This window comes from Salvelinus alpinus, chromosome 11 (assembly GCF_045679555.1).
Source record: "Salvelinus alpinus chromosome 11, SLU_Salpinus.1, whole genome shotgun sequence".
Lineage (NCBI taxonomy): Eukaryota > Metazoa > Chordata > Actinopteri > Salmoniformes > Salmonidae > Salvelinus > Salvelinus alpinus.
In genome coordinates, this window is record NC_092096.1 from 8935711 (window position 1) to 8957829 (window position 22119).

The window sequence follows — 22119 nt, forward strand, 5'->3', positions numbered from 1 at the left end:
GTAGTAGACTGAGATGCCCCAAGACAGCTAGTGGTGGTGGTGGTAGACTGAGAGGCCCCAAGACAGCTAGTGGTGGTGGTAGTAGACTGAGGCCCCAAGACAGCTAGTGGTGGTAGTAGTAGACTGAGAGGCCCCAAGACAGCTAGTGGTGGTGGTAGTAGACTGAGGCCCCAAGACAGCTAGTGGTGGTGGTAGTAGACTGAGAGGCCCCAAGACAGCTAGTGGTGGTGGTAGTAGACTGAGAGGCCCCAAGACAGCTAGTGGTGGTGGTAGTAGACTGAGGCCCCAAGACAGCTAGTGGTGGTGGTAGTAGACTGAGGCCCCAAGACAGCTAGTGGTGGTGGTGGTAGACTGAGAGGCCCCAAGACAGCTAGTGGTGGTGGTAGTAGACTGAGATGCCCCAAGACAGCTAGTGGTGGTAGTAGACTGAGATGCCCCAAGACAGCTAGTGGTGGTGGTAGTAGACTGAGAGGCCCCAAGACAGCTAGTGGTGGTGGTAGTAGACTGAGATGCCCCAAGACAGCTAGTGGTGGTAGTAGTAGACTGAGAGGCCCCAAGACAGCTAGTGGTGGTGGTAGTAGACTGAGGCCCCAAGACAGCTAGTGGTGGTAGTAGTAGACTGAGATGCCCCAAGACAGCTAGTGGTGGTGGTAGTAGACTGAGATGCCCCAAGACAGCTAGTGGTGGTGGTAGTAGACTGAGATGCCCCAAGACAGCTAGTGGTGGTGGTAGTAGACTGAGGCCCCAAGACAGCTAGTGGTGGTAGTAGTAGACTGAGATGCCCCAAGACAGCTAGTGGTGGTGGTAGTAGACTGAGATGCCCCAAGACAGCTAGTGGTAGTGGTGGTGGTAGACTGAGGCCCCAAGACAGCTAGTGGTGGTGGTGGTAGTAGACTGAGATGCCCCAAGACAGCTAGTGGTGGTGGTAGTAGACTGAGATGCCCCAAGACAGCTAGTGGTAGTGGTGGTGGTAGACTGAGGCCCCAAGACAGCTAGTGGTGGTGGTGGTAGTAGACTGAGAGGCCCCAAGACAGCTAGTGGTGGTGGTGGTAGTAGACTGAGATGCCCCAAGACAGCTAGTGGTGGTGGTAGTAGACTGAGATGCCCCAAGACAGCTAGTGGTGGTGGTAGCAGACTGAGAGGCCCCAAGACAGCTAGTGGTGGTGGTGGTAGACTGAGAGGCCCCAAGACAGCTAGTGGTGGTGGTGGTAGACTGAGAGGCCCCAAGACAGCTAGTGGTGGTGGTGGTAGACTGAGAGGCCCCAAGACAGCTAGTGGTGGTGGTGGTAGTAGACTGAGATGCCCCAAGACAGCTAGTGGTGGTGGTGGTAGACTGAGAGGCCCCAAGACAGCTAGTGGTGGTAGTAGTAGACTGAGATGCCCCAAGACAGCTAGTGGTGGTGGTGGTAGACTGAGAGGCCCCAAGACAGCTAGTGGTGGTAGTAGTAGACTGAGATGCCCCAAGACAGCTAGTGGTGGTGGTGGTAGACTGAGAGGCCCCAAGACAGCTAGTGGTGGTGGTGGTAGTAGACTGAGATGCCCCAAGACAGCTAGTGGTGGTGGTAGTAGACTGAGATGCCCCAAGACAGCTAGTGGTGGTGGTAGTAGACTGAGATGCCCCAAGACAGCTAGTGGTGGTGGTGGTAGACTGAGAGGCCCCAAGACAGCTAGTGGTGGTGGTGGTAGACTGAGAGGCCCCAAGACAGCTAGTGGTGGTGGTGGTAGACTGAGATGCCCCAAGACAGCTAGTGGTGGTGGTGGTAGACTGAGAGGCCCCAAGACAGCTAGTGGTGGTAGTAGACTGAGATGCCCCAAGACAGCTAGTGGTGGTGGTGGTAGACTGAGATGCCCCAAGACAGCTAGTGGTGGTGGTGGTAGACTGAGATGCCCCAAGACAGCTAGTGGTGGTGGTGGTAGTAGACTGAGATGCCCCAAGACAGCTAGTGGTGGTGGTAGTAGACTGAGAGGCCCCAAGACAGCTAGTGGTGGTGGTGGTAGACTGAGATGCCCCAAGACAGCTAGTGGTGGTGGTGGTAGTAGACTGAGATGCCCCAAGACAGCTAGTGGTGGTGGTGGTAGACTGAGATGCCCCAAGACAGCTAGTGGTGGTGGTGGTAGACTGAGAGGCCCCAAGACAGCTAGTGGTGGTGGTAGTAGACTGAGGCCCCAAGACAGCTAGTGGTGGTGGTAGTAGACTGAGGCCCCAAGACAGCTAGTGGTGGTGGTAGTAGACTGAGATGCCCCAAGACAGCTAGTGGTGGTAGTAGTAGACTGAGATGCCCCAAGACAGCTAGTGGTGGTGGTAGTAGACTGAGAGGCCCCAAGACAGCTAGTGGTGGTGGTGGTAGTAGACTGAGAGGCCCCAAGACAGCTAGTGGTGGTGGTGGTAGTAGACTGAGAGGCCCCAAGACAGCTAGTGGTGGTAGTGGTGGTAGTAGACTGAGATGCCCCAAGACAGCTAGTGGTGGTGGTAGTAGACTGAGATGCCCCAAGACAGCTAGTGGTGGTGGTGGTAGACTGAGATGCCCCAAGACAGCTAGTGGTGGTGGTGGTAGACTGAGAGGCCCCAAGACAGCTAGTGGTGGTGGTAGTAGACTGAGGCCCCAAGACAGCTAGTGGTGGTGGTAGTAGACTGAGAGGCCCCAAGACAGCTAGTGGTGGTGGTAGTAGACTGAGGCCCCAAGACAGCTAGTGGTGGTGGTAGTAGACTGAGGCCCCAAGACAGCTAGTGGTGGTGGTGGTGGTAGACTGAGAGGCCCCAAGACAGCTAGTGGTGGTGGTAGTAGACTGAGAGGCCCCAAGACAGCTAGTGGTGGTAGTAGTAGACTGAGATGCCCCAAGACAGCTAGTGGTGGTGGTGGTAGACTGAGAGGCCCCAAGACAGCTAGTGGTGGTGGTAGTAGACTGAGAGGCCCCAAGACAGCTAGTGGTGGTGGTAGTAGACTGAGATGCCCCAAGACAGCTAGTGGTGGTAGTAGACTGAGATGCCCCAAGACAGCTAGTGGTGGTGGTAGTAGACTGAGAGGCCCCAAGACAGCTAGTGGTGGTGGTAGTAGACTGAGATGCCCCAAGACAGCTAGTGGTGGTAGTAGTAGACTGAGAGGCCCCAAGACAGCTAGTGGTGGTGGTAGTAGACTGAGGCCCCAAGACAGCTAGTGGTGGTAGTAGTAGACTGAGATGCCCCAAGACAGCTAGTGGTGGTGGTAGTAGACTGAGATGCCCCAAGACAGCTAGTGGTGGTGGTGGTAGACTGAGAGGCCCCAAGACAGCTAGTGGTGGTGGTGGTAGACTGAGATGCCCCAAGACAGCTAGTGGTGGTGGTGGTAGACTGAGAGGCCCCAAGACAGCTAGTGGTGGTAGTAGACTGAGATGCCCCAAGACAGCTAGTGGTGGTGGTGGTAGACTGAGATGCCCCAAGACAGCTAGTGGTGGTGGTGGTAGACTGAGATGCCCCAAGACAGCTAGTGGTGGTGGTGGTAGTAGACTGAGATGCCCCAAGACAGCTAGTGGTGGTGGTAGTAGACTGAGAGGCCCCAAGACAGCTAGTGGTGGTGGTGGTAGACTGAGATGCCCCAAGACAGCTAGTGGTGGTGGTGGTAGTAGACTGAGATGCCCCAAGACAGCTAGTGGTGGTGGTGGTAGACTGAGATGCCCCAAGACAGCTAGTGGTGGTGGTGGTAGACTGAGAGGCCCCAAGACAGCTAGTGGTGGTGGTAGTAGACTGAGGCCCCAAGACAGCTAGTGGTGGTGGTAGTAGACTGAGGCCCCAAGACAGCTAGTGGTGGTGGTAGTAGACTGAGATGCCCCAAGACAGCTAGTGGTGGTAGTAGTAGACTGAGATGCCCCAAGACAGCTAGTGGTGGTGGTAGTAGACTGAGAGGCCCCAAGACAGCTAGTGGTGGTGGTGGTAGTAGACTGAGAGGCCCCAAGACAGCTAGTGGTGGTGGTGGTAGTAGACTGAGAGGCCCCAAGACAGCTAGTGGTGGTGGTGGTGGTAGTAGACTGAGATGCCCCAAGACAGCTAGTGGTGGTGGTAGTAGACTGAGATGCCCCAAGACAGCTAGTGGTGGTGGTGGTAGACTGAGATGCCCCAAGACAGCTAGTGGTGGTGGTGGTAGACTGAGAGGCCCCAAGACAGCTAGTGGTGGTGGTAGTAGACTGAGGCCCCAAGACAGCTAGTGGTGGTGGTAGTAGACTGAGAGGCCCCAAGACAGCTAGTGGTGGTGGTAGTAGACTGAGGCCCCAAGACAGCTAGTGGTGGTGGTAGTAGACTGAGGCCCCAAGACAGCTAGTGGTGGTGGTGGTGGTAGACTGAGAGGCCCCAAGACAGCTAGTGGTGGTGGTAGTAGACTGAGAGGCCCCAAGACAGCTAGTGGTGGTAGTAGTAGACTGAGATGCCCCAAGACAGCTAGTGGTGGTGGTGGTAGACTGAGAGGCCCCAAGACAGCTAGTGGTGGTGGTAGTAGACTGAGAGGCCCCAAGACAGCTAGTGGTGGTGGTAGTAGACTGAGATGCCCCAAGACAGCTAGTGGTGGTAGTAGACTGAGATGCCCCAAGACAGCTAGTAGTGGTGGTAGTAGACTGAGATGCCCCAAGACAGCTAGTGGTGGTGGTAGTAGACTGAGAGGCCCCAAGACAGCTAGTGGTGGTGGTAGTAGACTGAGATGCCCCAAGACAGCTAGTGGTGGTAGTAGTAGACTGAGAGGCCCCAAGACAGCTAGTGGTGGTGGTAGTAGACTGAGGCCCCAAGACAGCTAGTGGTGGTAGTAGTAGACTGAGATGCCCCAAGACAGCTAGTGGTGGTGGTAGTAGACTGAGATGCCCCAAGACAGCTAGTGGTGGTGGTAGTAGACTGAGGCCCCAAGACAGCTAGTGGTGGTAGTAGTAGACTGAGATGCCCCAAGACAGCTAGTGGTGGTGGTAGTAGACTGAGATGCCCCAAGACAGCTAGTGGTGGTGGTAGTAGACTTAGACTGAGGCCCCAAGACAGCTAGTGGTGGTAGTAGTAGACTGAGATGCCCCAAGACAGCTAGTGGTGGTGGTAGTAGACTGAGATGCCCCAAGACAGCTAGTGGTGGTGGTGGTAGACTGAGATGCCCCAAGACAGCTAGTGGTAGTGGTGGTGGTAGACTGAGGCCCCAAGACAGCTAGTGGTGGTGGTGGTAGTAGACTGAGATGCCCCAAGACAGCTAGTGGTGGTGGTAGTAGACTGAGAGGCCCCAAGACAGCTAGTGGTGGTGGTAGTAGACTGAGGCCCCAAGACAGCTAGTGGTGGTGGTAGTAGACTGAGATGCCCCAAGACAGCTAGTGGTGGTGGTAGTAGACTGAGAGGCCCCAAGACAGCTAGTGGTGGTGGTGGTAGACTGAGAGGCCCCAAGACAGCTAGTGGTGGTGGTGGTAGACTGAGAGGCCCCAAGACAGCTAGTGGTGGTGGTGGTAGACTGAGAGGCCCCAAGACAGCTAGTGGTGGTGGTAGACTGAGATGCCCCAAGACAGCTAGTGGTGGTGGTGGTAGACTGAGAGGCCCCAAGACAGCTAGTGGTGGTGGTGGTAGACTGAGATGCCCCAAGACAGCTAGTGGTGGTGGTGGTAGACTGAGAGGCCCCAAGACAGCTAGTGGTGGTGGTAGTAGACTGAGGCCCCAAGACAGCTAGTGGTGGTGGTAGTAGACTGAGAGGCCCCAAGACAGCTAGTGGTGGTGGTAGTAGACTGAGGCCCCAAGACAGCTAGTGGTGGTGGTAGTAGACTGAGGCCCCAAGACAGCTAGTGGTGGTGGTGGTAGACTGAGAGGCCCCAAGACAGCTAGTGGTGGTGGTAGTAGACTGAGAGGCCCCAAGACAGCTAGTGGTGGTGGTAGTAGACTGAGATGCCCCAAGACAGCTAGTGGTGGTAGTAGACTGAGATGCCCCAAGACAGCTAGTGGTGGTGGTAGTAGACTGAGAGGCCCCAAGACAGCTAGTGGTGGTGGTAGTAGACTGAGATGCCCCAAGACAGCTAGTGGTGGTAGTAGTAGACTGAGAGGCCCCAAGACAGCTAGTGGTGGTGGTAGTAGACTGAGGCCCCAAGACAGCTAGTGGTGGTAGTAGTAGACTGAGATGCCCCAAGACAGCTAGTGGTGGTAGTAGTAGACTGAGATGCCCCAAGACAGCTAGTGGTGGTGGTAGTAGACTGAGATGCCCCAAGACAGCTAGTGGTAGTGGTGGTGGTAGACTGAGGCCCCAAGACAGCTAGTGGTGGTGGTGGTAGTAGACTGAGATGCCCCAAGACAGCTAGTGGTGGTGGTAGTAGACTGAGAGGCCCCAAGACAGCTAGTGGTGGTAGTAGTAGACTGAGATGCCCCAAGACAGCTAGTGGTGGTGGTAGTAGACTGAGATGCCCCAAGACAGCTAGTGGTGGTGGTAGCAGACTGAGAGGCCCCAAGACAGCTAGTGGTGGTGGTGGTAGACTGAGAGGCCCCAAGACAGCTAGTGGTGGTGGTGGTAGACTGAGAGGCCCCAAGACAGCTAGTGGTGGTGGTGGTAGTAGACTGAGATGCCCCAAGACAGCTAGTGGTGGTGGTGGTGGTAGTAGACTGAGATGCCCCAAGACAGCTAGTGGTGGTGGTGGTAGACTGAGAGGCCCCAAGACAGCTAGTGGTGGTAGTAGTAGACTGAGATGCCCCAAGACAGCTAGTGGTGGTGGTGGTGGTAGTAGACTGAGATGCCCCAAGACAGCTAGTGGTGGTGGTGGTAGACTGAGAGGCCCCAAGACAGCTAGTGGTGGTAGTAGTAGACTGAGATGCCCCAAGACAGCTAGTGGTGGTGGTGGTAGACTGAGAGGCCCCAAGACAGCTAGTGGTGGTAGTAGTAGACTGAGATGCCCCAAGACAGCTAGTGGTGGTAGACTGAGAGGCCCCAAGACAGCTAGTGGTGGTGGTAGCAGACTGAGATGCCCCAAGACAGCTAGTGGTGGTGGTAGTAGACTGAGATGCCCCAAGACAGCTAGTGGTGGTGGTGGTAGACTGAGATGCCCCAAGACAGCTAGTGGTGGTGGTGGTAGACTGAGATGCCCCAAGACAGCTAGTGGTGGTGGTGGTAGACTGAGATGCCCCAAGACAGCTAGTGGTGGTGGTGGTAGTAGACTGAGATGCCCCAAGACAGCTAGTGGTGGTGGTGGTAGTAGACTGAGATGCCCCAAGACAGCTAGTGGTGGTGGTGGTAGTAGACTGAGATGCCCCAAGACAGCTAGTGGTGGTGGTGGTAGACTGAGATGCCCCAAGACAGCTAGTGGTGGTGGTGGTAGACTGAGAGGCCCCAAGACAGCTAGTGGTGGTAGTAGTAGACTGAGTTGCCCCAAGACAGCTAGTGGTGGTAGTAGTAGACTGAGAGGCCCCAAGACAGCTAGTGGTGGTAGTAGTAGACTGAGATGCCCCAAGACAGCTAGTGGTGGTGGTGGTAGACTGAGGCCCCAAGACAGCTAGTGGTGGTGGTAGTAGACTGAGGCCCCAAGACAGCTAGTGGTGGTGGTGGTAGACTGAGAGGCCCCAAGACAGCTAGTGGTGGTGGTAGACTGAGAGGCCCCAAGACAGCCAGTGGTGGTGGTGGTAGACTGAGAGGCCCCAAGACAGCTAGTGGTGGTGGTAGTAGACTGAGGCCCCAAGACAGCTAGTGGTGGTGGTAGTAGACTGAGATGCCCCAAGACAGCTAGTGGTGGTGGTGGTGGTAGTAGACTGAGATGCCCCAAGACAGCTAGTGGTGGTGGTGGTAGACTGAGAGGCCCCAAGACAGCTAGTGGTGGTGGTAGTAGACTGAGGCCCCAAGACAGCTAGTGGTGGTGGTGTTAGACTGAGGCCCCAAGACAGCTAGTGGTGGTGGTAGTAGACTAAGGCCCCAAGACAGCTAGTGGTGGTAGTAGTAGACTGAGAGGCCCCAAGACAGCTAGTGGTGGTGGTAGTAGACTGAGGCCCCAAGACAGCTAGTGGTGGTGGTAGTAGACTGAGATGCCCCAAGACAGCTAGTGGTGGTGGTAGTAGACTGAGATGCCCCAAGACAGCTAGTGGTGGTGGTAGTAGACTGAGATGCCCCAAGACAGCTAGTGGTGGTGGTGGTAGACTGAGAGGCCCCAAGACAGCTAGTGGTGGTGGTAGTAGACTGAGAGGCCCCAAGACAGCTAGTGGTGGTAGTAGTAGACTGAGAGGCCCCAAGACAGCTAGTGGTGGTGGTAGTAGACTGAGAGGCCCCAAGACAGCTAGTGGTGGTGGTAGTAGACTGAGATGCCCCAAGACAGCTAGTGGTGGTGGTAGTAGACTGAGATGCCTCAAGACAGCTAGTGGTGGTGGTGGTAGACTGAGAGGCCCCAAGACAGCTAGTGGTGGTGGTAGTAGACTGAGAGGCCCCAAGACAGCTAGTGGTGGTAGTAGTAGACTGAGAGGCCCCAAGACAGCTAGTGGTGGTGGTAGTAGACTGAGATGCCCCAAGACAGCTAGTGGTGGTGGTGGTAGACTGAGAGGCCCCAAGACAGCTAGTGGTGGTGGTAGTAGACTGAGAGGCCCCAAGACAGCTAGTGGTGGTAGTAGTAGACTGAGAGGCCCCAAGACAGCTAGTGGTGGTGGTGGTGGTAGACTGAGAGGCCCCAAGACAGCTAGTGGTGGTGGTAGTAGACTGAGATGCCCCAAGACAGCTAGTGGTGGTGGTGGTAGACTGAGAGGCCCCAAGACAGCTAGTGGTGGTGGTAGTAGACTGAGATGCCCCAAGACAGCTAGTGGTGGTAGTAGTAGACTGAGATGCCCCAAGACAGCTAGTGGTGGTGGTGGTAGACTGAGAGGCCCCATGACAGCTAGTGGTGGTAGTAGTAGACTGAGAGCCCCAAGACAGCTAGTGGTGGTGGTAGTAGACTGAGGCCCCAAGACAGCTAGTGGTGGTGGTGGTAGTAGACTGAGGCCCCAAGACAGCTAGTGGTGGTAGTAGTAGACTGAGAGGCCCCAAGACAGCTAGTGGTGGTGGTAGTAGTAGACTGAGATGCCCCAAGACAGCTAGTGGTGGTGGTAGTAGACTGAGAGCCCCAAGACAGCTAGTGGTGGTGGTAGTAGTAGACTGAGATGCCCCAAGACAGCTAGTGGTGGTAGTAGTAGACTGAGAGGCCCCAAGACAGCTAGTGGTGGTGGTAGTAGACTGAGAGCCCCAAGACAGCTAGTGGTGGTGGTAGTAGACTGAGAGCCCCAAGACAGCTAGTGGTGGTGGTAGTAGTAGACTGAGATGCCCCAAGACAGCTAGTGGTGGTAGTAGTAGACTGAGAGGCCCCAAGACAGCTAGTGGTGGTGGTAGTAGACTGAGAGCCCCAAGACAGCTAGTGGTGGTGGTGGTAGTGGACTGAGAGGCCCCAAGACAGCTAGTGGTGGTGGTAGTAGTAGACTGAGATGCCCCAAGACAGCTAGTGGTGGTGGTAGTAGTAGACTGAGAGCTCCCAAGACAGCTAGTGGTGGTAGTAGTAGACTGAGAGGCCCCAAGACAGCTAGTGGTGGTGGTAGTAGTAGACTGAGATGCCCCAAGACAGCTAGTGGTGGTGGTAGTAGACTGAGATGCCCCAAGACAGCTAGTGGTGGTGGTAGTAGACTGAGAGCCCCAAGACAGCTAGTGGTGGTGGTGGTAGTAGACTGAGATGCCCCAAGACAGCTAGTGGTGGTGGTAGTAGACTGAGAGGCCCCAAGACAGCTAGTGGTGGTGGTAGTAGACTGAGGCCCCAAGACAGCTAGTGGTGGTAGTAGTAGACTGAGATGCCCCAAGACAGCTAGTGGTGGTAGTAGTAGACTGAGAGGCCCCAAGACAGCTAGTGGTGGTGGTGGTAGTAGACTGAGAGGCCCCAAGACAGCTAGTGGTGGTGGTGGTAGTAGTAGACTGAGAGGCCCCAAGACAGCTAGTGGTGGTGGTAGTAGACTGAGAGGCCCCAAGACAGCTAGTGGTGGTGGTAGTAGACTGAGAGGCCCCAAGACAGCTAGTGGTGGTGGTGGTAGTAGACTGAGATGCCCCAAGACAGCTAGTGGTGGTGGTAGTAGTAGACTGAGATGCCCCAAGACAGCTAGTGGTGGTGGTAGTAGTAGACTGAGAGGCCCCAAGACAGCTAGTGGTGGTGGTAGTAGACTGAGAGGCCCCAAGACAGCTAGTGGTGGTGGTAGTAGTAGACTGAGATGCCCCAAGACAGCTAGTGGTGGTGGTAGTAGTAGACTGAGATGCCCCAAGACAGCTAGTGGTGGTGGTGGTAGTAGACTGAGATGCCCCAAGACAGCTAGTGGTGGTGGTGGTAGACTGAGAGGCCCCAAGACAGCTAGTGGTGGTGGTGGTAGTAGACTGAGAGGCCCCAAGACAGCTAGTGGTGGTAGTAGTAGACTGAGATGCCCCAAGACAGCTAGTGGTGGTAGTAGTAGACTGAGAGGCCCCAAGACAGCTAGTGGTGGTGGTAGTAGTAGACTGAGATGCCCCAAGACAGCTAGTGGTGGTAGTAGTAGACTGAGAGGCCCCAAGACAGCTAGTGGTGGTGGTAGTAGTAGACTGAGATGCCCCAAGACAGCTAGTGGTGGTGGTAGTAGTAGACTGAGATGCCCCAAGACAGCTAGTGGTGGTAGTAGTAGACTGAGGCCCCAAGACAGCTAGTGGTGGTGGTGGTAGACTGAGAGGCCCCAAGACAGCTAGTGGTGGTGGTAGTAGACTGAGGCCCCAAGACAGCTAGTGGTGGTGGTGGTAGACTGAGAGGCCCCAAGACAGCTAGTGGTGGTGGTGGTAGTAGACTGAGAGGCCCCAAGACAGCTAGTGGTGGTGGTGGTGGTAGACTGAGGCCCCAAGACAGCTAGTGGTGGTGGTAGTAGACTGAGAGGCCCCAAGACAGCTAGTGGTGGTGGTAGTAGACTGAGGCCCCAAGACAGCTAGTGGTGGTGGTGGTAGTAGACTGAGAGGCCCCAAGACAGCTAGTGGTGGTGGTGGTGGTAGACTGAGGCCCCAAGACAGCTAGTGGTGGTGGTGGTAGACTGAGAGGCCCCAAGACAGCTAGTGGTGGTGGTAGTAGACTGAGATGCCCCAAGACAGCTAGTGGTGGTAGTAGACTGAGAGGCCCCAAGACAGCTAGTGGTGGTAGACTGAGGCCCCAAGACAGCTAGTGGTGGTGGTAGTAGACTGAGGCCCCAAGACAGCTAGTGGTGGAAGAAGGGTCGTACTGTACAGATGTTGTAGAGAATGAACCTAAAGGAGCGAGTCGCTGCTTTGATGTTTGCAGATGTTGACTGGAATTTTGTCCAGGGTTACGCTATGGTTGTTTACGCTCTGGGAGGGGAACACCGTGGAGTTGTCATCCGGGATGGAGAGGTCTTGGAGCGGGCAGGCCTTCCCCGCGAGGAAGAGCAGCTCCGTCTTGTTGAGCTTGAGGTAGTGGGCCGACATCCAAGCTGAGATGTGTGTCTGGCATGCAGAGATGTGTGTCTGGCACGCAGAGATGTGTGTCGCCACCTGGGTGTCAGAAGGAGAAGAGTAGCTAAGTGTCTTGGTTTATAGAGAGAAGAGGAGAGGTCCATCCACATAGCAGTGATAGGAGAGACCATGTGAGGATATGAGGGAGCAGAGTGACTTGGTTTATAGAGAGAAGAGGAGAGGTCCATCCACATAGCAGTGATAGGAGAGACCATGTGAGGATATGAGGGAGCAGAGTGACTTGGTTTATAGAGAGAAGAGGAGAGGTCCATCCACATAGCAGTGATAGGAGAGACCATGTGAGGATATGAGGGAGCAGAGTGACTTGGTGTATAGAGAGAAGAGGAGAGGGCCTAGGACTAAACCTAGAACAAATGGCACCCTATTTCTCTTTTATAGTGCACTATTTTGTTTTTTTTACCAAATCCCTATCAAAAGTGGTGCACTAAATGGGGAATAGGGTGCTATTTGGGACGCATGAAGCCAGTAGACACAGCTAGCACACTGTGACCGACGGCTTCTTTTTCCACTTCCATCTTAAATTATGTCTCTTCACGTCTGGCTGAGGGGAAAACACGGCCGTTAGAACAGGCTGTTAGCAAGGTATAAATACTGTTGTGAATATTCTCTCTCTCTCAGTAGCAGTATTTCTATTTTTACTCTCAACTTTGCAACTTTATGAGGCGAGTCGGTGCTGCTTGGTTTATATTCTGATGGTTTTATGAGGAGCGTGGCTGTGCCAGAGGTGGTTCTGAACCCTGGTGTTAGGAGAGGGGTGGTTAGAGCCACCCTAGGGCTGTCAACAGTTTAGGGGAGGGGTGGTTAGAGCCGCCCTAGGGCTGTCAACAGTTTAGGGGAGGGGTGGTTAGAGCCGCCCTAGGGCTGTCAACAGTTTAGGGGAGGGGTGGTTAGCCGCCCTAGGGCTGTCAACAGTTTAGGGGAGGGGTGGTTAGAGCCGCCCTAGGGCTGTCAACAGTTTAGGGGAGGGGTGGTTAGCCGCCCTAGGGCTGTCAACAGTTTAGGGGAGGGGTGGTTAGAGCCGCCCTAGGGCTGTCAACAGTTTAGGGGAGGGGTGGTTAGAGCCGCCCTAGGGCTGTCAACCGTTTAGGGGAGGGGTGGTTAGAGCCGCCCTAGGGCTGTCAACAGTTTAGGGGAGGGGTGGTTAGAGCCGCCCTAGGGCTGTCAACCGTTTAGGGGAGGGGTGGTTAGCCACCCTAGGGCTGTCAACCGTTTAGGGGAGGGGTGGTTAGAGCCGCCCTAGGGCTGTCAACCGTTTAGGGGAGGGGTGGTTAGCCGCCCTAGGGCTGTCAACAGTTTAGAGGGGTGGTTAGAGCCGCCCTAGGGCTGTCAACCGTTTAGGGGAGGGGTGGTTAGAGCCGCCCTAGGGCTGTCAACCGTTTAGGGGAGGGGTGGTTAGAGCCGCCCTAGGGCTGTCAACTAAACCCCCCCCTCCATCCCCTCCAGGCTTCACTGTAAATAGACTTCCACATCCCAGCATGGATCAGTAGTCAGTCCCCAGGAGCAGCCTTAAGGATCGTCCCAAATAGCACCCTATCCACTATGTAGGGCACGACTGACCAAGACCCTCCTGTAGAAGGAATAGGATGCTATTTTGGATGCAATATTACTGTAGCTCCCTCCTCTAAGCTGAATGGACATGGTTAAGAGATACCAGATGACACACACACACACACACACACACACACACACACACACACACACACACACACCAGATGAGGGGGCCTTTACTCTCATTTCCCCCCCAGCTGGGATGTAGCAGAGCGATGTCACGGCGATGTCACAGTGCCTCTACTTCACCTGGGGGCACACAGGACATGTTCTGCTGCTTTGAGGGGTACACACACACACACACACACACACACACACACACACACACACACACACACACACACACACTCTCATTCATTCATTTTCTCTCTGACTGTCCATTCAGAAGACTAGGCCTCAGGGCTAGCCGTGCTCCACTGTTGAAGTCTGAATATAATGGAGCATTATAGAATACCACAGTGCTCAGTGGACTGAGACACAATGGAACCACAATGTGCTGGAGCTTAGGGATGGAACCATATGAATTCCATTGGCTCCGCTGATTCTAGTTCCGGAAGCTCTGCAGTTCTAGCCAGTGTTTTCTATTTGTGACAATCATCACTAACGGGAGTTAAACTTTCTGTGTTTTGATCTTTGGACCAGTAGGTGAACTACTTCCTTCCCCTTGGCAGATTGAGTAGAAATGAAAAACTAATCGTGCTCTGTTTCTTCAAATGTTATTCAGCCTCTTCAAAACAGGTGATACTGCCCCCAAAACGTACATATTTGGCACAGAATCATTTGACTTGTAGACTAATTTAACTTTAGAGATGGGACTTGATGGGACGATGATGACTCATCTTCAATCACACATGCAGTACTTCTAGTAATAGTGTTCCATCCACAATGTCTTAGCAAATCAAGAACAGCTTGTGTCGTGGTATTGTAACCTTGATCCAATGGCTCACCTGAGACTGAACCAAACTATTCACATCTCAGCTGTCTTCTAATGACTTTCTCTATGGCTCCTATCCTGCATGTTATACTATTATATCACAGTCCAGTACACTCTGGTTTTGAAGTTTTCCCCATCTATCATTAACAGTTCAAATGTGTTGTCAGGAATGGGGCTCTGTCCACAGTTCTAACTACAGCTGACTCTCTGAGGCTCCTTTAAACTGTCTATTGCACGTGTAATGATGGTTTACTGCGTGTAATGATGGTTTACTGCGTGTAATGATGGTTTACCGCATCTATGGCGTTTATGCTAATGATATATAGAACAAACTACACCCTATGATTGGAACTGTACTCTGTCTCTTCTGGTGTAAAACGTGGTGGCTTGGCAGAGATGGATGGTTCTAGACTGATCTGGAAGGATGGTTCTAGACCGATCTGGATGGATGGTTCTAGACTGATCTGGATGGATGGTTCTAGACCGATCTGGATGGATGGTTCTAGACCGATATGGATGGATGGTTCTAGACCGATCTGGGTGGATGGATGGTTCTAGACCGATCTGGGTGGATGGATGGTTCTAGACCGATCTGGGTGGATGGATGGTTCTAGACCGATCTGGATGGATGGTTCTAGACCGATCTGGATGGATGGTTCTAGACCGATCTGGGTGGATGGATGGTTCTAGACCGATCTGGGTGGATGGATGGTTCTAGACCGATCTGGGTGGATGGATGGTTCTAGACCGATCTGGGTGGATGGATGGTTCTAGACCGATCTGGGTGGATGGATGGTTCTAGACCGATCTGGGTGGATGGATGGTTCTAGACCGATCTGGATGGATGGTTCTAGACCGATCTGGATGGATGGTTCTAGACCGATCTGGATGGATGGTTCTAGACCGATCTGGGTGGATGGATGGTTCTAGACCGATCTGGGTGGATGGATGGTTCTAGACTGATCTGGATGGATGGTTCTAGACCGATCTGGGTGGATGGTTCTAGACCGATCTGGAAGGATGGTTCTAGACCGATCTTAGTAAGCTGTGTGTTTCTTAGAAGAAAGTGATGACCAGTCTGAGTGGTGAGGTGTACTAGTCTGGTTAGTATGACTGTAGTGGTGAGGTGGTACTAGTCTGGTTAGTATGACTGTAGTGGTGAGGTGTACTAGTCTGGTTAGTATGACTGTAGTGGTGAGGTGGTACTAGTCTGGTTAGTATGACTGTAGTGGTGAGGTGGTACTAGTCTGGTTAGTATGACTGTAGTGGTGAGGCGTACTAGTCTGGTTAGTATGACTGTAGTGGTGAGGTGTACTAGTCTAGTTAGTATGACTGTAGTGGTGAGGTGGTACTAGTCTGGTTAGTATGACTGTAGTGGTGAGGTGGTACTAGTCTGGTTAGTATGACTGTAGTGGTGAGGTGGTACTAGTCTGGTTAGTATGACTGTAGTGGTGAGGTGTACTAGTCTGGTTAGTATGACTGTAGTGGTGAGGTGGTACTAGTCTGGTTAGTATGACTGTAGTGGTGAGGTGGTACTAGTCTGGTTAGTATGACTGTAGTGGTGAGGTGTACTAGTCTGGTTAGTATGACTGTAGTGGTGAGGCGTACTAGTCTAGTTAGTATGACTGTAGTGGTGAGGTGGTACTAGCTACCTAAGCTGTTATTAAGGGTGTTGGATAAGTGTGTTGAGTAGTGCTTTGTGAATGAGTACAAGGGAGAGATCAAATCAAACTTTATTTGTCACAAGTGTAGACTTTACCGTGAAATGCTTACTTACAAGCCCTCAACCAACAGTGCAGGTTAAGAAAATATTTACGACGTAGACAAAAGTGACAACAGCGATGGGAGAGAGACTAAGGCTCCCTTCTGGTCCCAGCTTGTGTAGCTGGTTCATCATTATCCCAGCTTGTGTAGCTGGTTCATCATTATCCCAGCTTGTGTAGCTGGTTCATTATTATCCCAGCTTGTGTAGCTGGTTCATCATTATCCCAGCTTGTGTAGCTGGTTCATCATTATCCCAGCTTGTGTAGCTGGTTCATCATTATCCTAGCTTGTGTAGCTGGTTCATCATTATCCCAGCTTGTGTAGCTGGTTCATCATTATCCCAGCTTGTGTAGCTGGTTCATCATTATCCCAGCTTGTGTAGCTGGTTCATCATTATCCCAGCTTGTGTAGCTGGTTCATCATTATCCCAGCTTGTGTAGCTGGTTCATCATTATCCCAGCTTGTGTAGCTGGTTCATCATTATCCCAGCTTGTGTAGCTGGTTCATCATTATCCCAGCTTGTGTAGCTGGTTCATCATTATCCCAGCTTGTGTAGCTGGTTCATCATTATCCCAGCTTGTGTAGCTGGTTCATCATTATCCCAGCTTGTGTAGCTGGTTCATCATTATCCCAGCTTGTGTAGCTGGTTCATCATTATCCCAGCTTGTGTAGCTGGTTCATCATTATCCCAGCTTGTGTAGCTGGTTCATCATTATCCCAGCTTGTGTAGCTGGTTCATCATTATCCCAGCTTGTGTAGCTGGTTCATCATTATCCCAGCTTGTGTAGCTGGTTCATCATTATCCCAGCTTGTGTAGCTGCTTCATCATTATCCCAGCTTGTGTAGCTGGTTCGTCATTATCCCAGCTTGTGTAGCTGGTTCGTCATTATCCCAGCTTGTGTAGCTGGTTCGTCATTATCCCAGCTTGTGTAGCTGGTTCGTCATTATCCCAGCTTGGTCAAAGGAAGAGGGGCAACAGACACTTATCACCAGTTCCTGCACCAGCCCCTCACTGGTCTCACATGCTTACAATAAAGGATCTCCGACGCACACACACACGTGTGCACATATACATACAGGCGTGCGAGCACACACACACACTCCCATCCGCAGTAGCGATCCTCAGAGAGAGAGAGAGAGAGAGAGGGGGAGGTTTGTTAGTCATAGACAGTCTGTTACAAACCAGCCTGGAGATGTCTTGAGACACAATACATTAGACAGTCTGTCTGTGTTACAAACCAGCCTGGAGATGTCCTGGGACACAATACATTAGACAGTCTGGCTGTGTTACAAACCAGCCTGGAGATGTCCTGGGACACAATACATTAGAAAGTCTGTCTGTATTACAAACCAGCCTGGAGATGTCCTGGGACACAATACATTAGACAGTCTGTCTGTATTACAAACCAGCCTGGAGATGTCCTGGGACACAATACATTAGACAGTCTGTCTGTATTACAAACCAGCCTGTAGTTGTCCTGGGACACAATACATTAGACACATCTCGGTAGCGTCAGGTGGTTGACGGCAGCGTCAGGTGAGCAGCAGTGTGATTGTTATACAGACTGAAGAAGGATAACAGCAGGACCACATTAACCGTGTAGAGGATTAGTTTAGCTGGTTGCTTAGTAAGTAGCAGATCTTTTGAGGGCAGATTTTATCAATCTCAGACTAAATGGAAATACGTGCTGGTCTTAAGGTCAACAAGGATTAGTCATGCTAAGATCCAATCCAAGGGATGGAGGGAGGGAGGGGCGGATGGAGGGAGGGGCGGACGGTGGGAGGGGCGGACGGTGGGAGGGGCGGATGGTGGGAGGGAGGGATGGTGGGAGGGACGGATGGTGGGGTCTCAAGGGTTTTTAAGAGCCTCAGTTCAGTAGGGAAGGTCTCAGACAGTAGAATGTGGGTTCACCTGTAGGGAAAGTCTCAGACAGTAGAATGTGGGTTCACCTGTAGGGAAGGTCTCAGACAGTAGAATGTGGGTTCACCTGTAGGGAAGGTCTCAGACAGTAGAATGTGGGTTCACCTGTAGGGAAGGTCTCAGACAGTAGAATGTGGGTTCACCTGTAGGGAAGGTCTCAGACAGTAGAATGTGGGTTCACCTGTAGGGAAGGTCTCAGACAGTAGAATGTGGGTTCACCTGTAGGGAAGGTCTCAGACAGTAGAATGTGGGTTCACCTGTAGGGAAGGTCTCAGACAGTAGAATGTGGGTTCACCTGTAGGGAAGGTCTCAGACAGTAGAATGTGGGTTCACCTGTAGGGAAGGTCTCAGACAGTAGAATGTGGGTTCACCTGTAGGGAAGGTCTCAGACAGTAGAATGTGGGTTCACCTGTAGGGAAGGTCTCAGACAGTAGAATGTGGGTTCACCTGTAGGGAAGGTCTCTGACAGTAGAATGTGGGTTCACCTGTAGTGGGGGGGGGGGGGGGGGTCCCTGACAGTAGAATGTGGGTTCACCTGTAGGGAAGGTCTCAGACAGACAGTAGAATGTGGGTTAACCTGTAGGGAAGGTCTCAGACAGTAGAATGTGAGTTCACCTGTAGGGAAGGTCCCAGACAGCAGAATGTGGGTTCACCTGTAGGGAAAGTCTCAGACAGTAGAATGTGGGTTCACCTGTAGGGAAGGTCCCAGACAGTAGAATGTGGGTTCACCTGTAGGGAAGGTTTCAGACAGTAGAATGTGGGTTCACCTGTAGGGAAGGTCTCAGACAGTAGAATGTGGGTTCACCTGTAGGGAAGGTCTCAGACAGTAGAATGTGGGTTCACCTGTAGGGAAGATCTCAGCAGTAGAATGTGGGTTCACCAGTAGGGAAGGTCTCAGACAGTAGATTTTGGGTTCACCTGTAGGGAAGGTCTCAGACAGTAGAATGTGGGTTTACCTGTAGGGAAGGTCTCAGACAGTAGAATGTGGGTTCACCTGTAGGGAAGGTCTCAGACAGTAGAATGTGGGTTCACCTGTAGGGAAGGTCTCAGACAGTAGAATGTGGGTTCACCTGTAGGGAAGGTCTCAGACAGTAGAATGTGGGTTCACCTGTAGGGAAGGTCTCAGACAGTAGAGTGTGGGTTCACCTGTAGGGAAGGTTTCAGACAGTAGAATGTGGGTTCACCTGTAGGGAAGGTCTCAGACAGTAGAATGTGGGTTCACCTGTAGGGAAGGTCTCAGACAGTAGAATGTGGGTTCGCCTGTAGGGAAGGTCTCTGACAGTAGAATGTGGGTTCACCTGTAGGGAAGGTCTCAGACAGTAGAATGTGGGTTCACCTGTAGGGAAGGTCTCAGACAGTAGAATGTGGGTTCACCTGTAGGGAAGGTCTCAGACAGTAGAATGTGGGTTCACCTGTAGGGAAGGTCTCAGACAGTAGAATGTGGGTTCACCTGTAGGGAAGGTCTCAGCAGTAGAATGTGGGTTCACCAGTAGGGAAGGTCTCAGACAGTAGATTTTGGGTTCACCTGTAGGGAAGGTCTCAGACAGTAGAATGTGGGTTTACCTGTAGGGAAGGTCTCAGACAGTAGAATGTGGGTTCACCTGTAGGGAAGGTCTCAGACAGTAGAATGTGGGTTCACCTGTAGGGAAGGTCTCAGACAGTAGAATGTGGGTTCACCTGTAGGGAAGGTCTCAGACAGTAGAATGTGGGTTCACCTGTAGGGAAGGTCTCAGCAGTAGAATGTGGGTTCACCAGTAGGGAAGGTCTCAGACAGTAGATTTTGGGTTCACCTGTAGGGAAGGTCTCAGACAGTAGAATGTGGGTTCACCTGTAGGGAAGGTCTCAGACAGTAGAATGTGGGTTCACCTGTAAGGAAGGTCTCAGACAGTAGAATGTGGGTTCACCTGTAGGGAAGGTCTCAGACAGTAGAATGTGGGTTCACCTGTAGGGAAGGTCTCAGACAGTAGAATGTGGGTTCACCTGTAGGGAAGGTCTCAGACAGTAGAATGTGGGTTCACCTGTAGGGAAGGTCTCAGACAGTAGAATGTGGGTTCACCTGTAGGGAAGGTCTCAGCAGTAGAATGTGGGTTCACCAGTAGGGAAGGTCTCAGACAGTAGATTTTGGGTTCACCTGTAGGGAAGGTCTCAGACAGTAGAATGTGGGTTCACCTGTAGGGAAGGTCTCAGACAGTAGAATGTGGGTTCACCTGTAAGGAAGGTCTCAGACAGTAGAATGTGGGTTCACCTGTAGGGAAGGTCTCAGACAGTAGAATGTGGGTTCACCTGTAGGGAAGGTCTCTGACAGTAGAATGTGGGTTCACCTGTAGGGAAGGTCTCAGACAGTAGAATGTGGGTTCACCTGTAGGGAAGGTCTCTGACGTTCTGACAATGTGTCTCAGTTCATTCAGTGTTTTATCTGCTGCAGTCGATCAGCAGACGTTCTGACAGTGTCTCTTTCAGTGTGTCTAGGGTTTGTTGACTACATTTTCTGAGACAGCATAAAGTATACCATTACCTAAAACACTGTTGTAACCATTGAATTAGAATACTAGAATCTTATGATGGCATTAAAGGTCAGATTGTCTACGTTCATGGTCTGTTTACATATATTTTATAGACTAATTATACAGACAATTGGTATAAAACCTGTATAAAATGTATTTATAATTATATGACAATATTTTAGGTTGACAATAATTCTATTACAGAATTTCCGATATCGCATGCCTTTTTATTTTCTTCCCGTTCTGGAACTTTGAGGGTTTATGACATGGCCCTCTGGTAAGTCAATAGGATCTCTATGGTTGTAACTGTATCAATGCATCTCTTTTTTTAGGTGGTGGGCAGAGTTCTCCTGCTCCAGCTGATCGATCACCTGACCCGTGGTTACCTTAGCGACCCGCTGGTGACCCGCCTCCTGAACAGCACCCGCGTCCACATCCTGGTTTCCATGAACCCAGATGGCTTCGAGTCCTCCAGCAGAGACTGCATGTACTCCCAGGGGAGGTGAGATAGTGAGGAACGTCATGGGTTGTGTCTTAGTCACCGTGGCTGGAGGAACATCATGGGTTGTGTCTTATGGTCACCGTGGCTGGAGGGACATGATGGGTTGTGCCTTAGTCACCGTGGCTGGAGGGACATGATGGGTTGTGTCTTAGTCACCGTGGCTGGAAGAACATCATGGGTTGTGTCTTAGTCACCGTGGCTGGAGGGACATGATGGGTTGTGCCTTAGTCACCGTGGCTGGAGGAACATCATGGGTTGTGTCTTACAGTCACCGTGGCTGGAGGAACATCATGGGTTGTGTCTTAGTCACCGTGGCTGGAGGAGCATCATGGGTTGTGTCTTAGTCACCGTGGCTGGAGGAGCATCATGGGTTGTGTCTTATAGTCACCGTGGCTGGTGGAACATCATGGGTTGTGTCTTAGTCACCGTGGCTGGAGGAGCATCATGGGTTGTGTCTTATAGTCACCGTGGCTGGTGGAACATCATGGGTTGCGTCTTAGTCACCGTGGCTGGAGGAACATCATGGGTTGTGTCTTACAGTCACTGTGGCTGGAGGAACATCATGGGTTGTGTCTTACAGTCACCGTGGCTGGAGGAGCATCATGGGTTGTGTCTTACAGTCACCGTGGCTGGAGGAACATCATGGGTTGTGTCTTACGGTCACCGTGGCTGGAGGAACATCATGGGTTGTGTCTTACAGTCACCGTGGCTGGAGGAATATCATGGGTTGTGTTTTATGGTCACCGTGGTTGGAGGAACATCATGGGTTGTGTCTTACAGTCACCGTGGCTGGAGGAACATCATGGGTTGTGTCTTACAGTCACCGTGGCTGGAGGAACATCATGGGTTGTGTCTTAGTCACCGTGGCTGGAGGGACATGATGGGTTGTGTCTTACAGTCACCGTGGCTGGAGGAACATCATGGGTTGTGTCTTAGTCACCGTGGCTGGAGGGACATGATGGGTTGTGTCTTAGTCACCGTGGCTGGAGGAACATCATGGGTTGTGTCTTAGTCACCGTGGCTGGAGGGACATGATGGGTTGTGCCTTAGTCACCGTGGCTGGAGGGACATGATGGGTTGTGCCTTAGTCACCGTGGCTGGAGGAACATCATGGGTTGTGTCTTACAGTCACCGTGGCTGGAGGAACATCATGGGTTGTGTCTTAGTCACCGTGGCTGGAGGAGCATCATGGGTTGTGTCTTAGTCACCGTGGCTGGAGGAGCATCATGGGTTGTGTCTTATAGTCACCGTGGCTGGTGGAACATCATGGGTTGTGTCTTAGTCACCGTGGCTGGAGGAGCATCATGGGTTGTGTCTTATAGTCACCGTGGCTGGTGGAACATCATGGGTTGCGTCTTAGTCACCGTGGCTGGAGGAACATCATGGGTTGTGTCTTACAGTCACCGTGGCTGGAGGAACATCATGGGTTGTGTCTTACAGTCACCGTGGCTGGAGGAGCATCATGGGTTGTGTCTTACAGTCACCGTGGCTGG

General features: G+C 52.3%; 1 protein-coding gene across 1 annotated transcript in view; it reads left to right on the forward strand.

Moving 5' to 3' along the window:
- cpm (carboxypeptidase M) overlaps positions 1-22119 on the forward strand; it is a 136583-nt gene that overhangs the window by 40857 nt on the left and 73607 nt on the right. Inside the window, exon 4 of the mRNA XM_071331677.1 lies at positions 20457-20626. Within this exon, the coding sequence (XP_071187778.1) occupies positions 20457-20626 (170 nt within the window). The remainder of the gene's footprint in view (positions 1-20456; positions 20627-22119) is intronic.